The following is a 27,971-nucleotide window of genomic DNA, read 5'->3' as shown; positions in this document are numbered from 1 at the left end:
TCATCGATTGGTGATGATTATTCATTGACAACAACAACAACAACAAAAAAAATCATTCAAAATCTGATAATGAATGAGACAATAGAAAAGAATTGAAAAAAAGAATCAAATACACACATGGGCAGAAGAGAGTTGACACAATTGTAATAACAAAAAAAAGGATGAGAGAAGAAATTTTTGAACGAGAGAAAGTGTCTGAATGTTGTTGGGACATTATTATTATTATTCCAATGAACAAAACAATGAATGTCGTTTTTTTTAGTTCTTTTTTTCTGATATCATCTTTTCTCAACGTGTTTGATGGCCATTTTTTGTTGTTGTTGTTGCCGTCGTCGTCGCTTTTACTTTACTTTCACTTACTGTTTTAATTTTTTTTTTTAAAGATTCATCACCATTATTATCATTCGCCAATGGTGTTTGGTGGTCATCATAATCATTATTTATTGTTGGTCTCGCGTGAGTTAGCTCGTGGCATACAATAATCATAGACATTTTTTTAAAAAAAAATTTTAATTCGTCGTTAGTAATGGTCATCCATTCCATTCATCGTCATCATTACAACAAGTATTTTTTTGTGTAAAATTTTAAATTTTTCTTCAAAAAAAAATATACACTGAAAATTATCGCCCATTTCATAATGTGAATTGATTGATTTTTTTTCTCTATTTATTTCTCTATGAAAAATAATAATAAAATCTCTAAAACACTAAGATGGCAAAATTATTGACATTTACAGCAAGACTCTTAGTAACATTTTTATATTTACAAATTGAACCCGGATTATGTCAACAACAACAACAAATTGAAAATCATCAGCATCATCATTATTCATCGAATCATCAACCAATTTCATTCAATCAACAACAACATCCATCATTTATATTGACAGAGAATTTCAATAGTTTATATTCACAACAACAACAACAAACAACGCCAACACAGCAAATAACAACATTGAAACCGGATGATGAAACAATTCAATATCCTGTAAGTATTATTAATACTGAAAATTTGATGAATAATAAATAACATTGAATTATCAATCATTTACTATTCAATTTCTTTACTTATATCGAATCTAATTTTTTTTTAAATTTAAAATTATCATAATAATAAATAGAAAAAAGATTCCTTTTTCAATCATCCAACTACTACTGAATCATCATCATTAATAATCGATACGTACAATAATAATAACGATGATAAAGGTATGATTATGAAATTCTTTACATTACGAAATCGGCAATTTTTTCTTGCTTGCTTTCATTTGTTGTTGACAATAGGTAATAATATTCATTATGACTATGATGATTACATAAAAGTTGTAGAAATATTTTACTTTTTTTTCTTTAATTTAATTCATTAAGAAATTCATTTTTCTATATATATGAAAGATTTATGTCATCATCATCATCATCATCATCATTCATTCATCACACCAATCAAATGTCAATGTCAAAATAGTGTATGTGTATGTGTGTGCACGTGTTTTGTATGTGAAAAAAAATGAAATAATGAATGAATATAAAAAATAAATACCGTATGGACACGCACGAACCATACAATTTGTTTCAGTAATAAAATAATTTGTCAAAAAGTAAAAAAAAAAAATTTGTCACCAAGTATTATGTAAGAAATGTTGATCAGAATCATTATAGATTTGATTTGATTTTTTTTCTAATTCAACAAAACTCAAATTAGAGACAATTTTTGTTTTTTGGCCAAAAAAAAAAAAAAATTAATGCGATAATCATGTTATAGCCACAGACCATTGTTTTTTGTTTTCATTCAAAACATTTTGATGAATTGATGTGTGTGTGTGTGTGTGTTTTCTGCTTTTCTACAATGCATACATGTGTACAATATAAAATGAATGAAATGAAAATCAAAACAAACGAATTTAATTATCCAAATGTATAAAAGTTTCCATTAATTGTCATTAGAAAAAAAAGGACTGACCATTTGACACATCTTTTTTTTTTTTTTGTTTATCCATTAACAAACACGAACATATGGATGGATGCTTTGACAATATACCATATCGGCTATCTCTCGCTCTCTGTATGTGTCCAAATAGATTTCATTTTATTTTGTTACGTAATTAACTAATTACACCTGAATATAAATGAATGAATTATACAGATCCAGGGATGTATTAGATGGAATAGAAACAAAAAAAAATGTTAAAAAATTAACAAGTAACAGCAAAAAAAAAAAGAAAATAGAAAAGACATTTTGAAGATTACAAGATGCATGCATGCATGCAAGTATTAACCACACACTTTTATAATATATATAGACATTTTATAGCAGTCATCTGAATCTTAAAGTTACTTGATTACTTGATATCATCATGCTAATTAGTTTGAATAGTTTAACTTGGACTTTGATTACAGTATTATATACTGAAAATCAGCCACTTTTTTTTGCATTTAGTAATTTTCATTGTCGAGGTTATTTGGTTGGACTTTTACTTTTACTTTTGTTGTTGTTGTTGTCATTGTTATTGTCATTTGACCACAATATATATGATAACAACTTTGAAGGATATTTTCTTTGAATTCCGTAATTTTTTTTCTGTTCCATCTTCTTATAATAATAAAGTCGGTCAATGGTAATATGTGTGTTGAATATTTAAATTTTTTTTTTTTTTTTGATGAAAGATTGAAATGATTGTTAATTGGTGAATTGAAAGATATTCATTTAACATTAAATTTTTTTTTCTTCATGTTTGGAATTGACAATTTTCTAGTTATACTAAACAATAAATCAAGCTTGTTATGTTTGAATCATTAGCGAGAGAATGAGAGTGAGAGAGGAAAATCCGATTGTATCGATAATTTTCACAACAAAAAAACAGAGAGAAAGAAATTTAATCAATTTTCTAATTATCTTGTGGCCACAAGATGTTTAATTATATTTTCGGATCAACAAATGAAATAAAAATAATTTTAAATCAGTGAATAAAAGTGATGATATAAGAATAATTGATCAATGATTCCGGATTAGTAGGTAATGTTGTAGCTGATGTCCCGAATACAAAAACAGCAACAACTTCATCGACAAATAAATGTGAATTTTGGCTTGTGTCAAATGAAGGAAATTTAACCAGTTTTGGCGATCCATCTCAAAGTGTTAATTGTGTTTATCGCATTACACCGCTTAATCCAACTGTATGCAGTGTTGAATTACATTTCAATGATTTTGATGTGACCGATATGCGTAGTGAACAGAAACATAAAGATGCTGAACAAAGACAAGCAGTGGAAAAAGAATTTGCACAATTATCAGCCAATCGTAATAGCTGCGTAGATAATTATCTTGAATTTAATAACCGGAAACGTTATTGCCACCGTGATTGGAATAATCGTATGGATGTGGTTGATATTGATCCGAATTATGAAAAAGATTTTGTTTTTAGGTAAGTATAATATTCTTATCATTCTGTTATTATAATAATTAGTTTTAATTTTCAAATATCTACACAAACAACAGACTTGTGCTTGATAGAGTTGTACATTCGAGCGGTTTCAACATTAAATATAAACCGTTATTTGATACCTGTGATAAATTGACGGCAAAAAAATTGGAGAAATCGAAATACGAGAATTCTAATACCAATAATAACAATAATGATCATTCAATAGTGGATCCAGTGGAAATGTTGGCATCAAGTTTACCGAGTTCAAGTTATTGTGAAAAACGACATACTGAAATGGAATTTGAGATTAAAAGTGCTAATTATCCAAAAAATTATAGTAATAATCTTGATTGTGTACATTATGTTATCAGGAAATCGGAAAATGTATGCGGCTTAGAATTGAAATTTATTCATTTTGATATTGAAGAATCTGAAGGATGTGCATATGATTTTTTTGAAATTGATGGTGAAAATTTCTGTGGCCGTCTACCGAATGGTTCAAGAAATATTTTCCATTTTGATACGGCTGTCAAATCGATCTCATTTCAAACTGACAGCCAAGTGAATGGGCCTGGTTTTCATATCAAAATACGACAGATAAATGATTGTCGAAATGCATTTATGCCAATTGAAACACCTGCACCAGCATCGGGTAATATTCGTGGTGGTAATCAAGGTCGACAACAAAAATGCAGTATTTTATGGCATGAACGTGAAGGAAAGCTGGGTACATTGAAATATCCGGACCCATATCCAAACGATTTACTTTGTGCCTATACTATTGAACGGAATCCACATGGCCATTATTGTAGTATTGAAATGAATTTTATTGATTTTGATCTACAAAATACTCGTGATTGTAGTGGTGATTTTTTCGAAATTCAAAATGAACGTTATTGTGGCCATTCATTACGAAATGAACGGAAAATAATTCCATTCAATCCAGATGGTTATATAAGATTTCTATTCAAAAGTGACAGCACAGAAAATGGACAAGGGTTCTTATTGAATTATACACAAATACCATGTACCAAACAAATGGAAGATAATGTTGTCATGATGAATCCAGCAGAATCATTGTCGAAAATGATGCATGATGAAAACAGTATTCATACGGAACCATGTGTAAAAATATATCGAGATAAAAAATTTGATCTTATTAGCGATACAATTGATGGACATTATAAGGATAATCAAAGTATGGGAAATATTTTTGTTTTTTTCATTTGATAAAAATTTGAATTTGTTGTTTTCTATTTTTTAAAAAATATCTAGATTGCCATTTTACAATTAAAAAATATTCAGATAAAGTTTGCTATCTAGAAATGCATTTCAAAATGTTCGATCTAGAAGCCAGCCAAGATTGTCAATATGATTATATGGAGATTGGCAGTGCCGTACGTCTGTGTGGAACACTAAATCAAGAAACAAGTCGTATCTATGTGTTTGATAAACCAGAAATGATTATAAATTTTCATACAGATTCAACGAATGAACGTAAAGGTTATCGGATACATACCGAACAGCTTGAATGTCAAGGTGATCGTATTATTCGTGAACATTATGATCATCATCATCATCATCATCATCATGAAGAACCGAATGAAGGTCTACAAAGTTTAGAACAATATAAATTCGAACAACAACAACATTATATACAACCAACAAATGATACACAATTATTACAGCAGCAAGAAAATTTCGTTCATCAAACATCGGAATTTGATCCAACAATTCCCGAGTGGAAATATTTGCAAAATCCAAGCAGCAGTAGCAGTAGTCTTCTTTGTTCAAAAACATTTCGACAAAAAGAATTTTTTATTGATAGTCCCAACTTTCCTGATAATTATCCACCAGATCTAGATTGTCTTTTCATGATCGTACCGTATAGCTTGGATGTTTGTAAAATTGAAATCAATTTTGATTCATTCGAATTACAACCATATGATTTTGAGAAAAATTGTCTTAAATCGGATTTTCTTGATTTTGATAATAAGGAACAATTTTGTGGAAAAATGACCGAAACACAATCACGAATCTATTCATTTCGTAGGAATGAAACATTTTTTATTCATTTTCATTCAGATTCTTTTCGTACATCATTTGATAAAGGGTTTAGACTATATGTTCGTCAAATAGAATGTTCATCATTATTGAATCAACCGAATAAATTACCGGTTAAGCAACAAAAACCACAACAACAACAGAATCATTGTAGCCGAATATTAATGAGTTCATCATTCGATATACAAAGTCCACTATATCCATCACCATATCCATCAAATTCATATTGTGATTATCGCATAGTGAAATTTAAAGCACCCGGTGTGAATGTCTGTTTTCTTGAAGTTCATTTCATCGAATTTGATCTACAATCAAGTACTGATTGTAATAAGGATTATGTAAGCTTCAACGGTATTAAACAATGTGGATCGATAGCGAAAGATAGTGTGCGGCTATTTCCATTTTATGATAATGAATTTACGATAAGCTTTTTTGCTGATCCATTGATTAGTGGTCGTGGATTTTTTCTTAAAATTCGTCAAAATGAATGTCCACAAACCGGCCACAATGATCATGGTGCTAAACGTATAATAAAACCACCATCATCGTCATCATCATTAATAATGAAAGATGATCCATTTTCACCATACCAAATCTATCATGCTAACCAAATATGTCAACAAACATTTGGTTCGACATATTTTGAATTTGAAAGTCCCAATTATCCACAATATTATTTGCCTAGCCTCAGCTGTGTTTACACCATACAACGGCGCCATAGTCGTTTTTGTAAACTGGAATTATATTTTACCGATTTCGATATTGAACCATCGACAAAATGTACAGAAGATTATTTACTTATTGATAATGTTAAATATTGTAATACGAATCGACCCGAATCAATAATTCAGATACCATTTTATGAACCGGAAAAACGAATTTATTTTCGTAGTGTTTTATTTCGGCCACGTAAAGGATTTATGATACAAGCACGTCAAATTGATTGTGATACATTGATTTTGGAACCAAAAAATTATGATGTAAAACAAAATCGACAACAATTACCGATTTCAAGTTCATCAGCTGATAATAATAATAATAAGTTTATATTTTTACCATCATTACCATCGATTTGTGAGATTTGTGTGACTGAAGTGACTGGCAATATTCAATCATATGATTATCCAAATTTTTATCCACCAAATGTTAATTGTACATATCGTATAACACCATTACCAGATAATTGTATGGTTCAATTACGTTTTGTTGAATTTGATTTTGATTATTCACCTGAATGTAATCAGGATTATTTAGAAATCAATGGTATACGTTATTGTGGCCATCAATTGAAAGATGTTTCAATGATTTTGATGAATAAGCGAAAAGATGATTTAACCATACGTATGGTGACCAGCAGTCGTGGAGCTATGGTCAAACCATCATTCAAAGGATTTCGAGCAAGTTATATACAATTGCCGTGTTTAGATACACAAACACCATCGCCATCAATATCGAATCAGATACCTCATATTCAACCGGCAACCAAATCTATTGCTGTAGAAAATCCGCAAACATTGCATCCAATACCAACACCGATGATTGTCCACAATGAAGCCATTTATTGTGATCAAACATTTGATGATAAAATGTTTGAAATCAAATCACCTGGTTATCCATATCGTTATTTTGATGGTTTAGATTGTTCATATCTGATACGGAAAAATAGTGCCAATGTTTGCCGATTAAAAGTTACATTCACATATTTCAATGTAGTTGGCGAAGATGGTAATTGTCGTGGTGATTATCTGGATATTTTCAGTACACGTTTTTGTGGTATTTTGGATCGATATACATCTAGTAAGTTTATTTTCATCATTAATCAAAAAGATTTTCATTTAAATATTTCATTTTTTTCGCATTCAGAAGAGATACCATTTTTACAGGAAAAACTTTTATTACATTTCCATACGAATCAACAACAAACGGCCAATGGATTTCATTTGGCATTAGAACAAGTGGATTGCATTCCCGGCAGGCCAGCTATGCCACATCAAAAGCATTCAAAAACAACAACCGATGAGCAGAAATCCATAACTGATTATTCTGGTTCGAAAACTAATCCGAAAAAATTAAAATCACCAAATCGAAAACCGATAATGACTAAAAATCCATTCGATTATGATGATGATGAAATAATCTCTGAATTCGATACCAGAAACAAAGCTACAATGGAAGTTGAACCACATGTTATATATGAAGATTCAAATAAACCAAATCCAACAACATTTCCAACACAGCAACGTGAAGAACAGCAACGTAAAATTCCAATACGATATTATAGTCGAAATATAACAGTGATTAATGAAGATAAACCAAAAATACAGCCATTGTCAATGATGATGATGACGACAACATCTAGCCCATCACAACAACGTCATTTAGATGATGGACATGATTATATAACGGTGACAACGGCACCAATGACACAACAACCACAACAACAACAACAACAAAAATATGATCCACCTAATACACAGAAACTATGTGAACAAACGTTTGTGGATAAAATCTTTTTCGAATTAAAAAGTACAGATCTACAAATGACAAGAATGAATGGTGGTGGTGCCATATGTCATCTACATATACGAAAAGCAAAAACAAACGTTTGTCAATTGGACATAATGTTTATGAAATATAATCTCAATGATAGTAGCTGTGGTCATCAATATCTATCGGTTGATGGTGAAAAAATCTGTGGACATATTCATGAAACAACTACAAAAAGATTCTGGTTTCAACGACCAGAACTTTATCTATTTGTCAATCTAATGGATATTGGTCCAATCGATGATGATACATTTGAAATTAAAGTACGACAAGTTGAATGTGCTACTAATGTTGATCATGGTCATCATCATCCATCATCACGGCCAATGCAAAGACAAAATGAAAATTCAGATAATCATTTTCCGATAAAAGGACAACAACAATCAATAAAAAGTCGATTTAAACAAGTCAGCGATATTGTACAACAAATCGATGAACAACAATTATACGATAATCATCATCATCATCATTATAATGACAACAACAACAATAATAATAAACCAAATGAATACAAAATGCAAACATATGAGATGAAACAGTTTCGAATACCAATGATTGAACAACAACATAATCATCCGATGGATGCTGATACAAATAGACCAGAACAACAGCAACAAAAGCCATATTCATCATCCGAAACATCATATGATCCATATTGTGATCTGATTGAAAATGAAATGAATTTTCAGATTGAAAGTCCACGTGATGATTCTACCATCACTCGTTGCCGTTATACGATCCGTAAAGCTAACGATAATGTATGCGCAATCGATTTAAAATTTCAAATGTTTCAATTGAATGAAGCAATGAAATGTGAACGAGAATATTTGGAAATTGATTCTAGTAGAATATGTGGAGCATTCCCTGTTGGTCATGAACGTATGATAAAAAAAATCTTATGATGATCTTATCAAAAAAAAAAAAAATCTAATTTGAACTTTTCAATTTCAAATAGGCCGTTATCATTTTATGCCGAATGAATATGAGAAAGTTATACATTTTATATCGAGTAAATCATTAAATACTCGCGGTGATTTTCGATTGGATGTTAAACAGATTGATACTGATTGTGACAAACCTACTCCAACACAAAGTGAGTTTGATTTTATTTCACACATGGTTCATTGAATTAATGATTGTTGTTTATTTTATGTTTTGTCCACCACTACCATATACCATATATCATAGAACCAACATTGACTATGCCCACTGTTTGTGATATATCCGTACGAAATTATCGTGGCCATATTAAAAGTCCTAATTATCCAGCCCCATATGGTGACTATACAAAATGTGTGTATAGAATCCAAGCTATTGGTCATGAATATTGTAATGTGAAACTTAGAATTCGAGATTTGGATATTGAATTATCATCGTCGGATAGCCATGGAGGAACGGTTAAATGTGAAAAAGATTGGTTACAAGTGGATACACAAAAATTATGTGGCAATAAAATGGATGAACAAAATGAATGTAAGTGTTTTCTGAGAAAAAGAAAATATATTCTTTGATATTAATGATGAAATATATTCCACTGTGAAACAGATACGATACCATTCGAAATGCATAATGGACATAAAGTTGCTCAGATCAAATTCACATCCGATGCATTTGGTAATGGACGAGGATTTGATATTGAATATAAACAGGTATGTATTTTCAATCAAATCTTTGAAGAAAATCTAATCAATTTTTTTTTTTTTTTGTTAAATTCATTCTTTATTAAAGGAATTATGTGTATCGGAAAAAATGAAAACAAATTTAATCAGTCCTGGACAGAAAGGATTTAGGCCACCACAAATAAAGCTGGTTAAAGGTGATCCGTATTCATCATCACCATCATCTGGTGGTTCTTCGCCATCATCAATGCGTCCGCATTATCCACCGAATTATGTATCGAAAGCGCATATGCTCAAAACAATGGATCGTAAAGAATTTATCAAAATGATGTTGATGGCTGAACAAGAGCAGATGAAAATGAAAATCAATCAAAAAGGAGCAGCAGAAGAGCCAAAGATAAACATGTTGACAACGATGAGCAGTTTAGACAATGACGATAACATGACTATGTCATCGATGATAACAACGACCATCACTAGTATACCAGAGAATATGGTCATATTCACAACAACGATGTCAACAAATTCAGAAGATTCAACTGAAAATTCTTCGAATTCTATGATCACTACGGAACCATCTGTTACAATGGATGATGTTACTTTGTAAATATAATAATCGTAAATTATTCAAATATGCAAAATTTACATGTTTTTATTTCTTAATAAGAAATTTTATTTTTAGGAACTTGTATTTTTTTATCAATTCCGTCTGTTCAAATAAATTATTGGATCCTATCATCTTTTTTGAAAAAATGGACTTTATTTTTATTTTTTTCGTTTTCAAAAAAAGTGTAAATTATTGAACGATTTCTGAATTTGAAAATTTTAGTTGTTAAATCATTTTTATTTTCTCATGTAATAAATTATCTGCTATCTGAATAGTTGTTGGTTTCGGTAAATCTTATTATTATTGTCGATTATCGATTACGACACGGTGGTTGAATTTTATTGGGCCAATTACAGCTTTCTAATGATGCATCATAAAATAGGCCTTGAGGACAGGCAAAATGGAATCGTCGATAATCGGCGCATCGATAAAACATTGAACAATCACTTGGATCGGCGAAAAATCCATTGGCAGTTGGACATTGGAACATTGTTGGTTGATTATATATTTGTTTTGGCTGTCTTCGCAATTGATTTGGTTTTGGCTTTGCAAATGGCTTTAATGGTAAAACTCGGGCAGGTGATACTTGTCGTTTACGTTGCTGAGATATTTGTTGTTCGGATTTTGGTTTCTCATTTTGTAAACGTGCTTTTTTGGCAGGGGAAATCGGTGATTTTGGCTGTGGTTTAGGCTTTGCCTTTGGCGGTGATGCTTGAGATTTTGGCTTTTGTGGTGGTCTAGATTGTTGAGACTTAGGAGATGGAGAATTCTTTTTCGGATTCTGTTTCAATGGACTACTTTTGGGACTTTTAGCTGGTGATTTTGGTTTTGGAGATTGTTTTATAGGCGCTGATTTGGCGGGAGATTTTGGTGGGCTTTTCGGTTTAGCCGGCTGTTTAGCTGGTGACTTTGGTTTTGGTGGTCGTGCTTGTTTCAAAGGGGCAGATTTTACGGGAGATTTTTTAGGAGCTTGAGACTTTGGAGGCGTTTTACCTTGTGGTTTTGCAGGCGATTTAGCTGGTGATCTTTTTTGGGATTTAGTGGGCGATTTAGCTTGAGCTTTGGGTGTTGCTTTCAACGGAGCAGATTTAAGAGGGGATGGTTTTGGACTTTTAACAGGAGCAGGTGCTTGAGATTGATTTGGGCTTTTTACTGGTTGCGAAGGACTTTTAGCCGGACTTTTGACTGGAGAAGGTTGTTGTGGCTGACTGGGACTTTTTATCGGTTGCTGTGGTGGTGGCGGTGGTGGTGGTGGTAATGACTGTTCTTGAGGTTGAAATTGTTGTTCCTGTGGATATGGATTTTTGGTAGGTGGTTGAATCATAGGCTGAAATTGTTCAGGCTGCTGTTGCTGTTGTTGTTCCTGTGGATATGGATTTTTGGTAGGTGGTTGTATCATTGGCTGAAATTGTTCAGGCTGCTGTTGCTGTTGTTGTTCCTGTGGATATGGATTTTTGGTAGGTGGTTGTATCATTGGCTGAAATTGTTCAGGCTGTTCTTGAGGTTGAGATTGTTGTTCCTGTGGATATGGATTTTTGGTAGGTGGTTGAATCATAGGCTGAAATTGTTCAGGCTGCTGTTGCTGTTGTTGTTCCTGTGGATATGGATTTTTGGTAGGTGGTTGAATCATAGGCTGAAATTGTTCAGGCTGCTGTTGCTGTTGTTGTTCCTGTGGATATGGATTTTTGGTAGGTGGTTGTATCATTGGCTGAAATTGTTCAGGCTGCTGTTGCTGTTGAGGTTGTTGTTGACCACCATAATTTTCTGGGGGTGGATAATCATTTTGTATTTCCTGTTTCTGTTGTTCGATTGGTTCGGCTTGATTTGGATAATCATTTTGTGATGGTTGTTCTTCTTTTTGTTGTTGAGTTGGTTCTTGTGGTGGATATGGAAAAGGACTATCTGAAGAATATTGATTCGGATCGGATTGTGGTGGAAATTGACCTAATTGTTGTGATTGATCTTGATCAGTGGGTGGTGCATCTCCTTGACCACCATCACTTGGACAAGGTGGATAGGCTTGATTAGGCCAATTACAAACACTATAACGTTCATCGAAATAAGTTCCCGGTCCACATTGGAAATCGAATCTTGTACCTTCATGACAACGATAGAATGCCGCACAATTATTTGGATGGCGGAAAAATCCATCTTTCGTGCACTGAATTCCATCAGATGATGGTGGCTGTGGATAGAATTGATTTGCTGCCTCACCACCACTATATGGATCATTTTCATTGAAATTTTCATTTTCCTGTGGTAATGGCTGTTGTGGTTGTTGTTGAACAGGTTGATTATATTGTGGATTTATATTTCCACCAAGAGAATTATCATCAGTTATTGATTGTTCGATTGGTTGTTGTTGTTGAACACGATCCATGTATGATGGATCGTTACTTGTTTGTGGATATTGTGGTTCATTTGGATAATTGGTTTCCGATTCTTGTTCGATAGGCTGTTGTAAATCATCGTCATTGGCCGGTGTTTTTGTGGTTGGTGATTGAGCTCTTGGTTCTATTTGTTCATCAGCTGGAACATCTTGTGATTCTTGTTCGATAGGGGAGTCCTCAGATTCGGGCATTTCTTCTGGTTGTTGTTCCTGAGCAGCTTCTTGTTCTGGTTGCTGCGGTTCTTGTGGAGATTCTTCAGATTCTGGTGCTTGTTCCGTTTGATCTTCTGGTTTTTCTTCCTCCTCATCCGGTGCTTGCTCAGATTTTTGTTCATCAGGTGATTCCATCAAATCTGATGTTTTTTCTGTTGATTCTGGAGTAGATTGCTGTTCAGCATCTGGTTCCATGGTTGTAGATTCGGTTGATTTATCATCTGAAGATGGAGTAGTCGTACTTTCCGTTTCATTAGATTCAGTTGATTCGGTTTTATCGCTCGAAGGTTCGGTTGTGGCTTCAGTTTCATCACTTGATGGTTCCGTCGTTTCCGTATTCATTTCACTGGGTTTGGTTGTCGATTCAGTCTTTTCAGTGGATTCTTCAGTTGATTCAGTTTTATCACTTGGTTCGGTTGTTGCCTCTGTTTTATCGGTAGATGGTTGAGTTGTTGTTTCGTCACTTTTATCAGCAGACGGGGTTGTTGATTCAGTTTTATCAGCCGATTCAGTAGTCGGTTTGGTTGATGGCTCTTCTGTAGATTCAGTTTTTTCACTTGATTCAGTTGTAGCATCTGTTTGTTCACTTGTTGATGACTCGGTTGTAGGTTCAGTTTTATCCATTGATTCAGTTGAATCTGTACTTGATTCAGTTGATTCACTGGAATCTTCACTTGGTTCCGTCGGTTTAGTATCATCATCGACACTGGCTGGAGTAGTAGTGGCTTCCGTTTCATCAGATGTTGCTGCAGTAGTTGTTTGATCATCAGATGATTTTTCTACTGGTTCTGGTTCTGCAATTTTCAATCAAAAAAAATCAAAACTCAAATAATCATTTCAATCGTACACACCTTCCGAAATGCTTTCTTTTTGTGGTGATGTTTTTGATTTTGATTTTGTGCCATTTGGTAATGGTTTACCCGCATCTAATTATTCATTTTTATTAAAAGTAATACTTTAAAATATAATTATACATTCAACAAACCTGATTTGCATTTTGATTGCGATTCTGGAACACATTTTCCCGTATCTTCATCGAATGCACTACCCATATCACATTCAAATTGATCGGCAATGAATCCACCACCATCATTGGTACATCTATAGAAATTTTTACAATTCTTTCGATCAGCAAATCGACCTTCTTGTTTACATTGGAACACAGATGATACTGGTTTACAATTACAATCCTCATCTTCGGGTGTAATTTCATCTTCATCCATATTTGTTAATTGTTGTTCAACATCGTCTTCGGGCTGATCTGGTAGTTGTTGTTGTGGTACTGGTGATTCTGGTTGTTGTTGTTGTGGCGCTGGTGATTCCGGTTGTTGTTGTTGTGGTGCTGGTGATTCCGGTTGTTGTTGTTGTGGTGCTGTTGTTGTTGTTGTGGTGCTGGTGATTCCGGTTGTTGTTGTTGTGGTGCTGGTGATTCTGGTTGTTGTTGTTGTGGTGCTGGTGATTCTGGTTGTTGTTGTTCTTGTTGACTTGGTGGATCACCAAATTGTTCAGGTAGGTAATCACGATGATCAGGGTATTGATTTGTTGGCGATTGGTCGGATGAATATGGCTGACCGTAAGCAGATGACCATTCATCTGGATTATAATTATTTGGCTGTTGATTATATGTAGATCCGGGTTGTTGTGATGAAGGATAGCCTGCATTATTTGGCGATTGTTGTTGTTCGGACGGTTGAGATTGTGGATATGGAGCCGCAATAATACTAGGTTGTTCATAATAATTATTCGGTGATGTTTGTTGATTAGGATAGGAATCAGAGGAGGTGGATGGAACTTGTTGTTGTGGTTGTGATGAATACTGTTCAGGTTGTTGTGGTTGATTGGCAGCATTATATTCTGGCAGTTGTTGTTGTTGTTGTTGGCCATTATTCTCACATGGTGGTGATGAACCAGGATGATTACAAACACTTATAGTTGGATCAAATACTGTTCCAGGACCACAAGCAAATTCGTAAACACGAAAAAAATCTGCACCTTCATCACGAGTACAACGATAAAATTTTACACAATCATTTGGATCACGAAAAAAACCTTCGGATGAACATCTATTTTCACCTACATATGTGGAACGAGAATTTGGATTAATTTTTATCAAAAATGATCATTATGAATACGACTTACGATCAATATCTTGAGCTCGAATAAAATTCACTATAATGGTTAGTATTAATAAAAATTCAAATAATGAACACACGATATATTTGAAATTGGCCATTTTGTTTGGTCGAAGAGGAAAGCGAAAAAAAATAAAAAAAAAAATAAAAAAACAAAAAAATCAGTAACATCTAATCAATCAACGAAGAACGGAAAACATCATGATGACAATGGCGGTAGGTGAATCCGATTCTTTCGATTGATTCATTCGTCATTAATATTTCAAAAAAAATTTCTAGATTCTTGTTTTTTCTTTGATTGATTGATTATCGATAATCGAAATGGAATGAGAGAAAAAAAACGATAAATTCCATAAACATTAGCCTTTTATATATCGTTAAAAAATCGGAAGGAAATCAAATAAAATCATCGGAATATCAGGAGGGTCAAAAAGATGATTACGACGATCATATACATCAATGATCAATGTTGTTGCTGTTGTTGATTTTGGAGAATAAATTTGGAAATGCCAACCCATTTCCAATATGATGATAATGATCGATAATGGAACTCCTATTTTTTGGATTCACAAACACACACACAGAGAGAGAGAGACATAAAGTACAACAACACGCTAGCTACTCATCATTCTACTGGTTGCTGTCACACATATAGAATTATTAAGGAATGCGTGGCGGAAGTGGGCGCGTGCAAACAACAAAAATCCATTCAATAATAATAAATGCAATGTAGTTTGGAACACCTAATGATGAACGTGATGATATGGTCTCTCGCATTCTTTCTGTGTGTTTTCAAAATAATCATCTAGTAGCATCCATCAATTCATCATCATCATCATCATCATCTTCATCAACATCATTCAACCCTTGATGATGATGATAAAGTACATGCATTAAGCACCTGTATATAGTATATATATTATTATTAAGTGTTTTTAGTACGAAAACGATGAAAAATTTTTATTCATCAAAACATTGAAAAAGAAACTAAAAATAAAGAAAATATTTATGTTTTTCAATGACATTTATTCACACACACACACACACATTAGATATTAAAAAAAACATGCAGATTCTTCTGTTATTGAAAAAAGAAAATTTTCTTTAGTATGTTAACGCATTGTGTCAAGTGATTTTTTTTGCCATTTTATCATCCAAAGTGTAAATTTCAAAATTACTGAAAAATACTAATTAGTAGATATTATTACATGATATTATTCAAGAGTTTCTATAGAAAAAAAATCCGAAAAATTTTCATAAAGCTCAATTCAGTGTGTTGTTATTGGATCTACCGTTTCAAAAACAAAAATGTAAACAAAATCCTTTCTACAAATTATACAGAGAGTAAAATTTTAAAGAAACAAAAGAAAAAAAATGATAATGACCTATCAAAAGATATTAGATTGTTTCAAGGTGTCAAGAAAAAAAAAGATAATTGAGTCATTGTCTGAAATGAAAAAAAAAACATTTAAAGGCTAAGATTTTCTATTCTTTTTTTTTTACTTACTTACTTACTAAGTTGCTATGTTGTTCACTTTTCACATTCACTTTCTTTTTCGTTCATTTTTTTCTCACTCAATTATTTACTATCATTCAAAAAAAAATGATTTGATGATGAGAAAAAAAAGAAAATTTTCAGATCATCATCATTGCACTTGGTAATGATGATGATGATGTCAAAATAATGACTATTGACAATGATTCAATGTGTGTGTGTGTGTGTATGACTGTGTTTCTGTTGTTGACTGGTCATCAATTGGAATTGAATCGCTTCCTCACTTGATGATGAATGATTACCCTCGCTTTTTTTCTGGCAATTAATTGATTTTAAATTATAATTTTTTTTTGGGATTTCACCCAAAAAAAATCATTCTTGATTATTTGGGTGAAATCTCGTCCGGTTTGAAATGATTTTCTTGTTGATTTGCCATACACAAACAAATGGCTTTTTATTTCTTTTTGCATTCACACACACACAGAAACAATCGATTGTCAACATAGTATCTCAAATACAAAACATCCTGAAAGAACAATATTGCTGAATACCAATCAATACGGAACATCAATTCATTCAAGGTCTTTAAATTTTGAAAGTGAAATTCGAAACAATTCGACTTGATCATTTTTTTTCTGATGAATTATTGTCCATTTTTTTTCTTTCTTTTGCCAAATTTATTATTATATTTTCAATCAAGAACGAATAGAAAAATTTCCCGCCAAAAAAAAAATATTTACAAAATGTTCATTTGAATTGAATTACAGTTACAATCACACAACCATCAATAATCATGAATGATGATGATAATGATATTCACATGAAGAAATGTAGTGTTTTTTTCTCTTAAAAAAAATTATCATTTTAGTTATATTTAATGTAAAAAAGGAAAAAAACCAGAATTTTCTTGTAAATCTTGTGATTTTCTATTTATAGTAAAGAAAAAAACATTTTGTTATCTGATCGCAATGATCAGATCAAAACAACAACAACAACAACAACAACAACAGCGGAAACATGTCGATAACATCGATTCAAAATCCATCATCAGTTTCCTGATAACGGAAATTCATGATAATTTGTCATGCAGTTGAAATTTCGAATCAAAACAAAACAAAACAAATGAATGAATGAATAAATGGAAAAAAAAGAAAAACAAAAATTCACGAGTATCTCATAAGCATTTCAGGAATGTTTGTTGTCATTCTTCCTCAAATGTGTCATTGGGAATAGGAAAAAGCAGCAAAATCAAAAAAAAACAATTATATAAGTAGCCATAAAGTGAAATGATGAAAAGTAATTAATTACATAAGACATTTGAAGTGTGTGTGTGCGTATGAATATTTGTGATAAATCATTAAAAAAAAATACGAATTAGAAAAGCTGTTGTTGTGTATATAAGCGAAAACGAGAGAAAATAACTAGTTTTAACTACAGCAACCAAATGGTGGATAATTTCATCATTATCGTCATTTCTATTGAATTTATTTAGTAGTAGGAATATCTTTTCTACTACTATAAATTTTTTTGACTTTCAAGGCAAACAATCCAAGTGATGATCATCATAGGATAGGATTTAATATATAAAGAAAGTACAGTTTATTAGTGCAAACACTTTATTCCAATCATGATGATGATTATTATCGAAGATTATTGGTATTTAATTATTATGAAAAAAATGTAGATTTTGAAAGTCAAGACAAACAGAGACATAAGTCACATTCTAATGACGATATGACGATTTCAATTTACACTTGAACATCAAAAACAATGGAATTTTTTTTTTCTTTCCTACTCAGGTTTGATCATCATTTGAATTTTGGATTTTTTTTTTTTTTTTTGGTTTTGGATTAACATAATTGACAATTCAGAAAAAAAATTACAAGTAAGCCGCACCCATACTGTATAGAAATATTTGATTCATCATCATCATCATCATCAATTATTTGGTTTTCCAATGGAAAAAAAAGAAAAAACCCGAAGATGATGATCAATACTTTTTTTTCTAGTATATTGAATCAATATATTTGAGATTTCCAGGTTTAATGGACACACTAGTCTGATGATGGGATTAATGTCTGAGATGTTAAACAACAACAAAAACAACAAAAATGCAAATAAATGAAAAAAAAACGCAATTCGATTGCACATCATCATTCAGCATTTAAAAATTATTATTATTTATTATGATTAGCTGCATCCGGACATCAATCAAGGTCGGTCATATCATCGATCGATCGTCATCATATAATCTACCGAAAATAAAAATGAAAATTATTCAAGAAGATACCAAAAATAATGGCTTGTTGATGGCTTTCTATTTTTACTAGTGTTAGAGAATCACTATAAATTAATTAAAAAAAAAATGTTTGAAGAAATAATAGAGAGACGATGATCTTGAGCGTTACGCGAAAGGTTTTTTTTTTGTTTTTGTTTTTGTTGAAGTTTTTTTGCACGTGATTGAACATAAAATCATGAATATTTATCTCTCAAACAAAAATGCAATTATGCAAATCCAAGAAATCCAATTATTATCAACAATAATTTGGTAAATCGATAATTTTGCTAAATTTACTTATCGACACAATGATACTATTGGAATTGATTTTCAACATTTGTGTCCGAACAACCAATGTATCCAATTAGCTAATTGGAAATTTTTTTTTTATTTAAAAAATTTGAAAATAAAGGTTCAGAAAACAAAAGTTCCAAAAAGTCCAAATATAGACAACATACACACACACACACACACATAGGGTATATTGTGTGAATTATTATTATTGTCGTTTTTGGAACTTGGTCATTTGATTGTAACAATATGACAATGGAAATGCGTGTTATTTTATGATCCCAAATGATAACAATGATTATATGAGATATGATAATGTGGCAAGAGAAAACAAACGAACGAAAACGAAAACCCTCATTAACTTATTGTCATTTGCAAAATAACAACAAAAAAAAAATGATAACTATTTGAATGGCCCATCATTACAGGATCAATAAATTTTTTTTTCTTCTTTTTTTTGCCTTCTAAAGTCAATATAATGATGGCCAACATAAATGATTGGAACAATAAAGATAGTCATCAGGAAAGACCATTGACCATCATCATGATGGTTGGTAATTTCAATATATATTTTCTAATTAGGCAAATGATCTTTGTGTCTAGTGAATGCCGGTCGTCGAACAGAAACGAATAATGTTAAACAATGAACGATGATGAGCATCTTTCTTTCTTTATCATCATCGTTTATATCGTCGACAACTGGTCCAAAACAATCGGAAAATCAACAACAGTATTCACCATACATATCGATTCATTCGCACATTATCATGATCAATGACATCCATACGATGACGATGATGATTGAAGAAATGAAACAAAACAAAAAAAAACAAAAAACAATTGTTGAAAATTTCATATTATACTGATAACTTTGTCGTGTCATCAAAATCATCATCAACATCGTAAAAATGAAAATGAATCCTATGAATAAAAAAAATTATTAAATTTTCATCAAACAAACATTGAAGGTAACCAACCAATTTTGATTAGATGATGATGATCAATTGTAAACAAATAAAAAAAATTGATAATGATGATGCTGTTGAAATATGAAATAAGAATCTGGCTGTCAATCGTCGGCCATATACTGTATCGAATCGCGGATATATCGAATGTAATGATGATGATGATGAAAACATCGTGACTTATTGGTTGCTTTCATCGACATTATTTCATGGACACATTCGATTTCGATATATTCAATAACCAACAGAAATATGGAAATGACATTGATTGAAGTTCAAGTTAAAGGAGAATGTCTGTCTATAAACATCTGTCAAAACAGAGAAAAAATGGAGATTTTTGAAAATGATGAACAAACAGAGAAAAGTGATGATTTATTAGCTATTGGATTAAGAATACTATATCTATTTCGAAGACAAAGAAAAAGATGATTATGAAGAAATGCTAATTATTTCTGTGTGTGTGTGTGTGTAATCAATGTGAATCTAATCAAATGAATGTCACTTATTAATCAAATATTTTATAATTGGGGACTTACCAAATTCATATCTGTGAAAGTTTTTTCCATAACTTGTCATCAATGATGAAGAATTATCCATTTGAATTGGAAAACATTGTCCTTGATCCATGATTGGTGATGATGATATACGGCAAACAGAAAAACAAATGCAATCACAACAAATATGAAAAAATTCCGGTGATGAGCAATCATGAAAGTTTTCATTTTTTTTTTCTTTCTTGCATTAATTAGACACATTCGATGACAGCCCACAATTATAATAAAAAAAATGAATAGTCATCATTCGATCAGATGATCATTAATGGATAAATCAACAATTTTTTTTTTTGAACATTTCATCATCGATCGATCAGTGGGATATTGGAAAAAACGATAATGGAATTTATGAATAATAAAAAAAAAATATTCTTATTTGGTGGTCATTCAATGAATTAATTAATTAATTCGTGAATTATTATGTCTCTCATATAGAATTTTTTTCTTTCTCTCAATAATTGCGATGATTGATCAATGTTTGAAATTTACAAACATTGCGACAATTATTGTTGACAATCGATATTACACGTTTTTTTTGGTCGCCCTATTTATTATTTCAATTAAGATAATTGAAAATCGAAAATGACCAACCAAATTTGATGGCTTAATGAATCACCTGTCATTTTGATTATTAAGTAAATATTTTTTCTCTGGTTTTATTTTTTTTTGGGTCATCAACAATGGTCATCACACGAAATAGATCCATTTGTGTGATCCAAGAACAGCAACAAATAAAAAAGTTTTTGACGTAAGTATTGCCTTAAAAACAATGTGAAAAATATGGATGATCATCATTGTTGCTTTGTCAGGTCATCATCATCATCATGTCTAAACGTGATAAAATTACATCTGATCTTTGTGATTCTACAATGATGATCTATGATGGTTTAAATAATGTCGAAAAACAACAGCAACGAAAATCATATCGTGTTACCGATTCAAGAACTGCCACGATTCACACCAGAAAAAAACCTGGTTTTAGCCAAGTGTTAATGACGACACAAAATAAAAATGGCCATTGGCGTAAACAGCAACAACAACCATCGGAATCAGAACCAGATCGAATAGGATCCGAAATGGATCCATTCACATTTGGAACAAATTTTAATACTGATTTCAATACTCGTTATAGTAATGATGATCGAACAGATTGTGTTCAATTTCCGCCTTCATCAAATGATCCAAAAGATAGTGGTATCAATCATCAGGATGCTGATGAACAACAACAACAACAACAACAGCAAACATCTTCGAAACCAATTCCAAGGATTACCAGAAATCTTCCTTATCGTGTATTGTATCGGATACGACCATCAACATTGCATAACAATAATGGTGGTAATAATAATCGTAGAAAAATGCGTGCCTCTGGCCTAAATGGTTTCGATTATATGCCACCATCAAATCTAATAAGATTATTCGGTGAATCATCAGTACCAGGTGTTCGTGATATAGCATTATCACAATCATTCGTACGACGAATGTTTTGGATTTGTTCATTTTTTTTCTTTGGATTTCTTGCTTTACGTGATATATCGCAATTGGTATCCGAATATTATACATATCCAATTACAGTGGATGTACGATTACGTGATAGTCGACGTTTACAATTTCCCGCTGTCACTGTTTGCAATATGAATATTGTGCGTTATTCTGCACTTTGTATGAACAATTCTTCAGTTATTAAAGATTCAATGATACCGAGAGATTTACGTGAAAAATTATGTGGTATTCAACCGCCGGTATCCATTGATTTATCAATGATTCCAACAACAACACCAGCACCAATGACGGTAACAACAGGAAAACCGACAACAACTGTTTTACCTACTACTCGTACAACTAAACCACGAGGTCCATCGAATAAAACACCTAAAACATCGACAAAAATATCAATACGAACAACAACGGTGACAACAACACAATTACCATCAAATTCAGATTCAAATGATGGAATGGACGATATCAATACTTATGGTGTAGCCAGTAATTTTAGTGATTCTGGTACTAATGATACATCATCACTTAATGAAACCGATACTGTTGACGGTGATGTTGAATGGAATATAACGACAACGACAACTACGACGACTACATTAAAACCATTACCAGATGATATACCTAATGATATTGCTGGACCAATCGATATTCAATTGGATCGACCAAAACGAAAAGTTAAAGCAACTGATGATAAAAACAATGCAACCAATGCACAGGATAATCAATCGGGTAATCAAAAACAATCAGCAACAACAAAAGAACCACCAGCCTATTTCGATAACATTGAATTATCCGAAAGAGAAGAAAAAGAACTGCAGGAAAATCTAACCAATTGGTTGGCTGTTATTTATAATTCAAATGAAAAAATTTCCAAACAAATTGGCCATCAATTCGAAGATTTAGTGCTTCGTTGTACGATACGTTCAACGAATTGTGCACATGCAAATAGTTTTGAACATTTTTTCACGCCAACCGAAGGAAATTGTTTTACTTTCAAATCACAAAATCTACGTAAAACCAATCTGGAGCGTATCAAAGATGAAACATCTATTGCTGGCGTTAATTATGGTTTAGAATTGGTACTAAATCTTGAAATCAGTGAATATCTTATTGGTACAGCACAGATTGGTGCTATTGTTATGATACAACATCCCGATGAAATCGGTAATGCTGCTTCGGAAGCCATATTTGTTGCGCCTAAACAATCCACTTATATTGGAATGAAAATGGTCAACATAAGTCGATTACCGAAACCATTCCCAGAAGAATGTATTGATCATTGGCCAGCCGGATTAGTTGGGCGGCTAACACAGAATGCATCCTATTCACAGCAAGCATGCCTCAAAATTTGTCTTCAACGAACCATTCATACACGTTGTCAATGTCAAAGTGCTCAATTACCTCAATTGGAATTGAATTCTACATTGAAAATCTGTGACACTCGCCGTAAAGTAACCAGAAACTGTGTTGAAGAGGTTATGTTTCAAGCTGAAGAGAAAGTTAGCACATGTAAATGTCCACCACGTTGTCAGGTAATTAATTATGAAAAAACAGTTTCAATGACAAAATGGCCAACCCGAGAGGATCGTGTTACATTCGATCGTGGTAAAGTGGATATGAATTTTCAGAATCTAGCTAAAGTGACCGTATATTTTCAAACAATGACCTGCCAAGAAGTACGACAGGAAAAGGCATATACAACGGCGAAATTATTCTCATCATTGGGCGGTATTCTTGGAATGTATGTTGGTTTCAGTTTTCTATCATTATTTGAAATTCTTGAAATATTTGGACGAAGATTCTGGTATATTGTAACGAAGAAAAATGTCCGTTTTCGTGCAGCCGTACATGCCATTACAGCAACATTGGCAATGAAACATAAAAAACCAAGAAAAGTGAATAATTTCAATAATGAAAATCATGTTGACCATATTAAACATGGTGGTGGTGGTAGTGGTGTTAATAAAAGGAAAAAATAATTACAACAAAATGTATTAATGATGTTTGTTTGTTTGTTTTAATTTTTATTTCTTTGTAGTAATTAAAATCATTGATCATTGATTATTATTAATTTGTTCATTGTGTCGTTTTAATATCATCTTGGTGTTAATTGTAAAGAGATTGGATGAGCTGGTATCACAATGAATGCATGTTTCAATTCCAATTGTTGTTGTTGTTCATGGCTATCGATTAAATTTAATTGAAAAGCTTGAATAAGTCGGGCAACAGATAAATACAATTCTGATTCAGAAAATCTTTTGCCCAAACACATTCGATTACCATAACCGAATGGTAACAATGAAAATGGATGAATCGTACTTTTTTCTATTGGATCTAACCATCTTTCTGGAAGAAATTGATCAGGATTTTGAAAATAGTCTGGCAAACGACATGTAGCCATTAGATGAGAAAAGACAATTGTCTAATGGATTAATAAAGCAAATAAAAATCGATTATTTGGATTGAAAAAAAACAATACTAATCATATTACATTGGCTGGAATTTCATATCCTGATAATATTGTGGGTTTGATCGTTATTCTCATTATACCGGGAACAGGACAATTAAGTCGGAAACATTCTTGAACACAAGCTTTGAGGTAGGGCATTTTAGCCAGATGTTTGGGTGTAAAATCATCTGTGAAGGCATTATCATCTTTAACCGATTGAATTTCAGTATAAAGTTTATCTTGTACACGCTGATTTGAAGCCAGATGATAGAATAGATAGGCAAACGTATTCGATACAGTGAAAATGCCTCCAATTATAAAATCAATGATTGTCAATTTGATTTCTTCATTGCTCAATTGTTCAGTTTTTAACAATGTTTGTAACACTGTTTGTCGATCGGATATTTCTGCAAAAAAAAATTGAGATTAAATCATTTAAAATGTCTTTATGAAAATTGAGCTAATTTCATACCATTCAATTGATCATCTATTGCTTTTTGTACGTGTTTTGATGCTACATCATAAATCATTGATTCAGCTCGCTCTAAATCACTGTAAACACTTGTTTTCATTAATTTCCACCATGGATAACCATAATAAAGTTTGTTGAATGTATCGAATAAAAGTTTTGTTGATTCAATCAATATTTCAGCATCGGATGGTGTTGTTTCTGGTAGCTGTTGTTGTTGCTTTGTTGTTGTCGTCGTTTGAAATGCACCAATTCTAGTGTCAAGACAAAGCATACAAATAGATTCAAGAGCTAATCGATAGGTAGCTTCTTGAATATTATCTACAACATTTGTTACAGGATCTTTAATATTGGAAAGATATTCAATGAAATCATTGCAAATTTCATTTTGATTCAACATATTTTCATTGATTGTTGACAATTTCATGATGGCAGGCGCAAGCTTATTACGTTGGTCAAGCCATTCATCACCATTAAGATTAGCTAGACCAACATTTGGATAACGATCCGGACGTGAACGGCGAAAACATGAAACAAATTCACTTGGTGGTCGTATCGGGCAACGTCCTTGATATTTGAAGACTGTTTCAAAATCAGCTGGATCAAATATATGAACAATTGGTCGATGTCTTTGATATTCTTCGCGAAATATTGGACCATATGTACGATATTTTTCAATATAAATTTCATGTAATTTATTGAGATCATAACGACCAACTGAATATATTGAATGAATAAATGATGGTTATTACAGTAAATAATCAATAATCAACAACATAAATAATAAACATACTTAATGAACAATATAAATTATACCATCCAGTACCAATGAATGGTAATGATGGCCATGGTCCTGGTATCATTGAAAATGGTTTTATTTGTTGTTCACCAGTATCCACCTTATTCGACTCATTCTTATCTTCTTTCATTATGGATGACATTTTTTTCTTGTTTTCACTTGGCAAACAATAACAAAACACTAAAAAAGGATGACAATTCTAAAGATGATTCAATGTTGTTGATACATTCATCAACATCATAGAAAATGTTTTTTAAAATTTTTTTGAACATTAATAACTTGGATGAATCAATCAAATGATTTATATATCAATTGTTCTATGGTGATTTTTTTTTGCACTTTGATGATTATATGGACGATGATGGTGATGAATATATAATCATGGTGGACTGATATACGAAAAAAATTTTCAATGTTGAGTTTTTGCATATCAACAATTGCAATATGAGATGACATTTGATTCAATCGTTCGAAAATAAAACAAAAAAAAAACAGCTAAAAATAAAACTATTCATTCATATCACCAGTCAATGTGCGTGTATGTGTGTATATAGAATGTGCATTGCCAATCTTATTTTGAATTATCATTTCAATAAAAATAACGATGGACAAAACAATTTCATAATTATAATTGAATGAGATCTTTGTTCAAAAAAAAGAAAAAAAAATTGGCAAGCAGTTTATTCCATTTAGTTTGGTTTTCCAACCGACCGATTGATCGAGGAATGAAATTCGAACGTTTAGAGTTATAAACACAAAGATTTGCTTATCGTAATGTGAGTGTGTGCGCGTTTCTTATGCGAAAATTAATGATAATGAACAAATAGAAGAAGAAAAAAGTAAATAAAAAAAATCTTATCTGAAATCATCATCATCATCATGATCATTATTATTAAAATGAAATGAAATAAAAAGGGACTGATATAAAAAAAAATTTATTTTTGATTATCATAATTAAATGCGTGACAAACATATGTGAAAAGAAACATTGACGATTCAAAACATTCGATGAGGACAAGGTCAATGAATCATGGTTAAACTGACATTTTCATTTTGATTACAGCATATGGATCATAGCCAATTAATTGAATGTCTTCAAATTTAAAATCATCAATATCATTCACTATACGTTTGAATTGTATTTTTGGAAATGGTTTCGGTGTTCGTGTCAGCTATATATGTGAAAAATGACAAAAAAAAATAAATCATATGGACAAAACATTTGGTCAAAACTTACTTGTTCACGAAGTGCATCAACATGATCACGGTAGATATGTGCATCACCGATTGTATGAATAAATTCACCAGTTTTTAATTCACAAATATGGGCAATTACATGTGTCAATAATGAATAGCTGGCAATGTTGAAAGGAACACCAAGACCCTGTGATGAAAAATTGTCAGAAAAAATTAAAAAAAAATATGCATATGAATGGCTTACAATGTCGCCCGATCGTTGATAAAGTTGACAGGAAAGTTCACCATTATTAACATAGAATTGAGCCAAACAATGGCAAGGTGGTAAAGCCATTTTAGGAAGATCTGAATTGAATAAAAAAATATGGTCACACTATATTTGATGACATAACAATATACCTGTTGGATTCCAAGCCGATATAATCATTCGACGATCATTCGGATTTGTTTTGATCGTATGGATAAGCTGTTTTAATTGATCAACACCTTGAGCATTATAATCAGAATTCTTGTCTCGATATTCGGCACCAAAATGTCTCCATTGAAAACCATATACTGGACCTAGATCACCTTCTTGACGATCGGCAAACCCAAGGCTATCGAGAAATTCTCGTGATCCATTTGCATCCCAGATTTTTACACCTTTTTCGGACAGCTTTTTCGAATCAGTTGATCCTTGTAGAAACCATAGAAGCTCTTCGACAACACCACGCCAAAATACACGTTTTGTAGTGATCAATGGTAATGTTTGATCACGAAGTGAATAACGACTTTGTGTACCGAACACCGAAAATGTACCAGTTCCTGTACGGTCATTTTTTTCGGCACCATTATCAAGGACATGTTTGATTAGATCAAGATATTGATATTCGTCGTGTTTCATTTTTTATCGATTTTTCTCTTTGTATGATTCACTTTGCGCCAAAAATTAGTGTGTGACAATGTGTTCGTGTATGATCAATTCATATGTTGCAGGTACCAT

General features: G+C 32.0%; 7 protein-coding genes and 1 long non-coding RNA gene across 9 annotated transcripts; 3 read left to right on the top strand and 5 right to left on the bottom strand.

Moving 5' to 3' along the window:
- The first annotated feature begins 32 nt into the window (after nt 1-32).
- LOC124491913 (uncharacterized) lies at nt 33-10,382 on the top strand. Its single transcript, XM_075735143.1, has 11 exons — nt 33-564; nt 712-987; nt 1,121-1,208; nt 3,010-3,421; nt 3,496-4,619; nt 4,697-7,282; nt 7,349-8,911; nt 8,988-9,125; nt 9,221-9,505; nt 9,578-9,681; nt 9,761-10,382. Exons 2-11 carry the CDS (start codon nt 712-714, stop codon nt 10,256-10,258), a joined length of 7,074 nt encoding a protein of 2,357 aa, XP_075591258.1. The 5' UTR covers nt 33-564; the 3' UTR covers nt 10,259-10,382.
- Nucleotides 10,383-10,391: 9 nt separating this feature from the next.
- Nucleotides 10,392-14,083, bottom strand: LOC124491444 (uncharacterized). Its single transcript, XM_047054082.2, has 3 exons — nt 13,846-14,083; nt 13,712-13,786; nt 10,392-13,654 (listed from the first exon to the last, which is right to left on the bottom strand). Exons 1-3 carry the CDS (start codon nt 14,081-14,083, stop codon nt 10,569-10,571), a joined length of 3,399 nt encoding a protein of 1,132 aa, XP_046910038.2. The 3' UTR covers nt 10,392-10,568.
- On the bottom strand, nt 13,874-15,722 carry LOC142598166 (uncharacterized). Its single transcript, XM_075735144.1, has 3 exons — nt 15,000-15,722; nt 14,284-14,933; nt 13,874-14,232 (listed from the first exon to the last, which is right to left on the bottom strand). The coding sequence occupies exons 1-3, from the start codon at nt 15,091-15,093 to the stop codon at nt 14,089-14,091; spliced, it is 888 nt and encodes a 295-aa protein (XP_075591259.1). The 5' UTR covers nt 15,094-15,722; the 3' UTR covers nt 13,874-14,088.
- Nucleotides 15,723-19,247: 3,525 nt separating this feature from the next.
- On the bottom strand, nt 19,248-20,773 carry LOC142598167 (uncharacterized). Its single transcript, XR_012832471.1, has 3 exons — nt 20,558-20,773; nt 20,034-20,329; nt 19,248-19,977 (listed from the first exon to the last, which is right to left on the bottom strand). It is a non-coding gene; the product is annotated as an uncharacterized LOC142598167 (long non-coding RNA).
- A 626-nt stretch (nt 20,774-21,399) lies between these two features.
- LOC142597805 (uncharacterized) lies at nt 21,400-21,930 on the top strand (the record flags this gene model as incomplete). The annotated part of the gene is made up of 1 exon (XM_075734097.1): nt 21,400-21,930. A coding segment is annotated over exon 1 (531 nt), but the record flags the coding sequence as incomplete, so codon positions are not given.
- A 3-nt stretch (nt 21,931-21,933) lies between these two features.
- LOC142597803 (uncharacterized) lies at nt 21,934-24,054 on the top strand. Its single transcript, XM_075734075.1, has one exon. It carries the CDS (start codon nt 21,934-21,936, stop codon nt 24,052-24,054), a length of 2,121 nt encoding a protein of 706 aa, XP_075590190.1.
- A 15-nt stretch (nt 24,055-24,069) lies between these two features.
- On the bottom strand, nt 24,070-26,555 carry LOC124492652 (ecdysone 20-monooxygenase). Its single transcript, XM_047055609.2, has 4 exons — nt 25,787-26,555; nt 24,997-25,710; nt 24,567-24,931; nt 24,070-24,497 (listed from the first exon to the last, which is right to left on the bottom strand). The coding sequence occupies exons 1-4, from the start codon at nt 25,932-25,934 to the stop codon at nt 24,171-24,173; spliced, it is 1,554 nt and encodes a 517-aa protein (XP_046911565.2). The 5' UTR covers nt 25,935-26,555; the 3' UTR covers nt 24,070-24,170.
- A 157-nt stretch (nt 26,556-26,712) lies between these two features.
- Nucleotides 26,713-27,932, bottom strand: LOC124492653 (thymidylate synthase). Of its 2 annotated transcripts, XM_047055610.2 has the most exons (4): nt 27,389-27,932; nt 27,234-27,334; nt 27,030-27,176; nt 26,713-26,964 (listed from the first exon to the last, which is right to left on the bottom strand). In XM_047055610.2, the coding sequence occupies exons 1-4, from the start codon at nt 27,870-27,872 to the stop codon at nt 26,827-26,829; spliced, it is 870 nt and encodes a 289-aa protein (XP_046911566.1). In that variant the 5' UTR covers nt 27,873-27,932; the 3' UTR covers nt 26,713-26,826. The 2 variants fall into 2 exon arrangements, with proteins under 2 accessions (XP_046911566.1, XP_075590201.1); XM_075734086.1 differs by having other exon boundaries at nt 27,030-27,334; nt 27,389-27,872.
- Between the last annotated feature and the right edge of the window lie 39 nt (nt 27,933-27,971).

Source organism: Dermatophagoides farinae, chromosome 1 (genome assembly GCF_024713945.1).
Source record: "Dermatophagoides farinae isolate YC_2012a chromosome 1, ASM2471394v1, whole genome shotgun sequence".
Lineage (NCBI taxonomy): Eukaryota > Metazoa > Arthropoda > Arachnida > Sarcoptiformes > Pyroglyphidae > Dermatophagoides > Dermatophagoides farinae.
The sequence above is the reverse complement of the archived record's forward strand: the minus strand, read 5'-3'. Positions and strand labels throughout refer to the sequence as shown.

Excerpts from the sequence above, each read along its gene's own strand:
- LOC142597803 (XM_075734075.1), top strand. The coding sequence starts at position 21,934 with ATGCGTGCCTCTGGCCTAAATGGTTTCGATTATATGCCACCATCAAAT.
- LOC142598166 (XM_075735144.1), bottom strand. The coding sequence starts at position 15,093 with ATGGCCAATTTCAAATATATCGTGTGTTCATTATTTGAATTTTTATTA. Across the intron at positions 14,934-14,999 it reads TCGAGCTCAAGATATTGATC|GTGAAAATAGATGTTCATCC; the intron begins GTAAGTCGTATT and ends CCACATATGTAG. Across the intron at positions 14,233-14,283 it reads AACAACAACCAGAATCACCA|CACCACAACAACAACAACCG; the intron begins GCACCACAACAA and ends CAACAACAACAG.
- LOC124491913 (XM_075735143.1), top strand. The coding sequence starts at position 712 with ATGGCAAAATTATTGACATTTACAGCAAGACTCTTAGTAACATTTTTA. Across the intron at positions 9,126-9,220 it reads CAAACCTACTCCAACACAAA|AACCAACATTGACTATGCCC; the intron begins GTGAGTTTGATT and ends CATATATCATAG. Across the intron at positions 9,506-9,577 it reads AATGGATGAACAAAATGAAT|ATACGATACCATTCGAAATG; the intron begins GTAAGTGTTTTC and ends ACTGTGAAACAG.
- LOC124492653 (XM_075734086.1), bottom strand. The coding sequence starts at position 27,872 with ATGAAACACGACGAATATCAATATCTTGATCTAATCAAACATGTCCTT. Across the intron at positions 27,335-27,388 it reads ATCGGCTTGGAATCCAACAG|ATCTTCCTAAAATGGCTTTA; the intron begins GTATATTGTTAT and ends TATTCAATTCAG. Across the intron at positions 26,965-27,029 it reads TTGATGCACTTCGTGAACAA|CTGACACGAACACCGAAACC; the intron begins GTAAGTTTTGAC and ends TCACATATATAG.
- LOC124492652 (XM_047055609.2), bottom strand. The coding sequence starts at position 25,934 with ATGTCATCCATAATGAAAGAAGATAAGAATGAGTCGAATAAGGTGGAT. Across the intron at positions 24,932-24,996 it reads AATAGATGATCAATTGAATG|AAATATCCGATCGACAAACA; the intron begins GTATGAAATTAG and ends TTTTTTTTGCAG. Across the intron at positions 24,498-24,566 it reads GATATGAAATTCCAGCCAAT|ACAATTGTCTTTTCTCATCT; the intron begins GTAATATGATTA and ends TTAATCCATTAG.
- LOC124491444 (XM_047054082.2), bottom strand. The coding sequence starts at position 14,083 with ATGGATGAAGATGAAATTACACCCGAAGATGAGGATTGTAATTGTAAA. Across the intron at positions 13,787-13,845 it reads GCAATCAAAATGCAAATCAG|ATGCGGGTAAACCATTACCA; the intron begins GTTTGTTGAATG and ends ATGAATAATTAG. Across the intron at positions 13,655-13,711 it reads AAAAGAAAGCATTTCGGAAG|AACCAGAACCAGTAGAAAAA; the intron begins GTGTGTACGATT and ends TGAAAATTGCAG.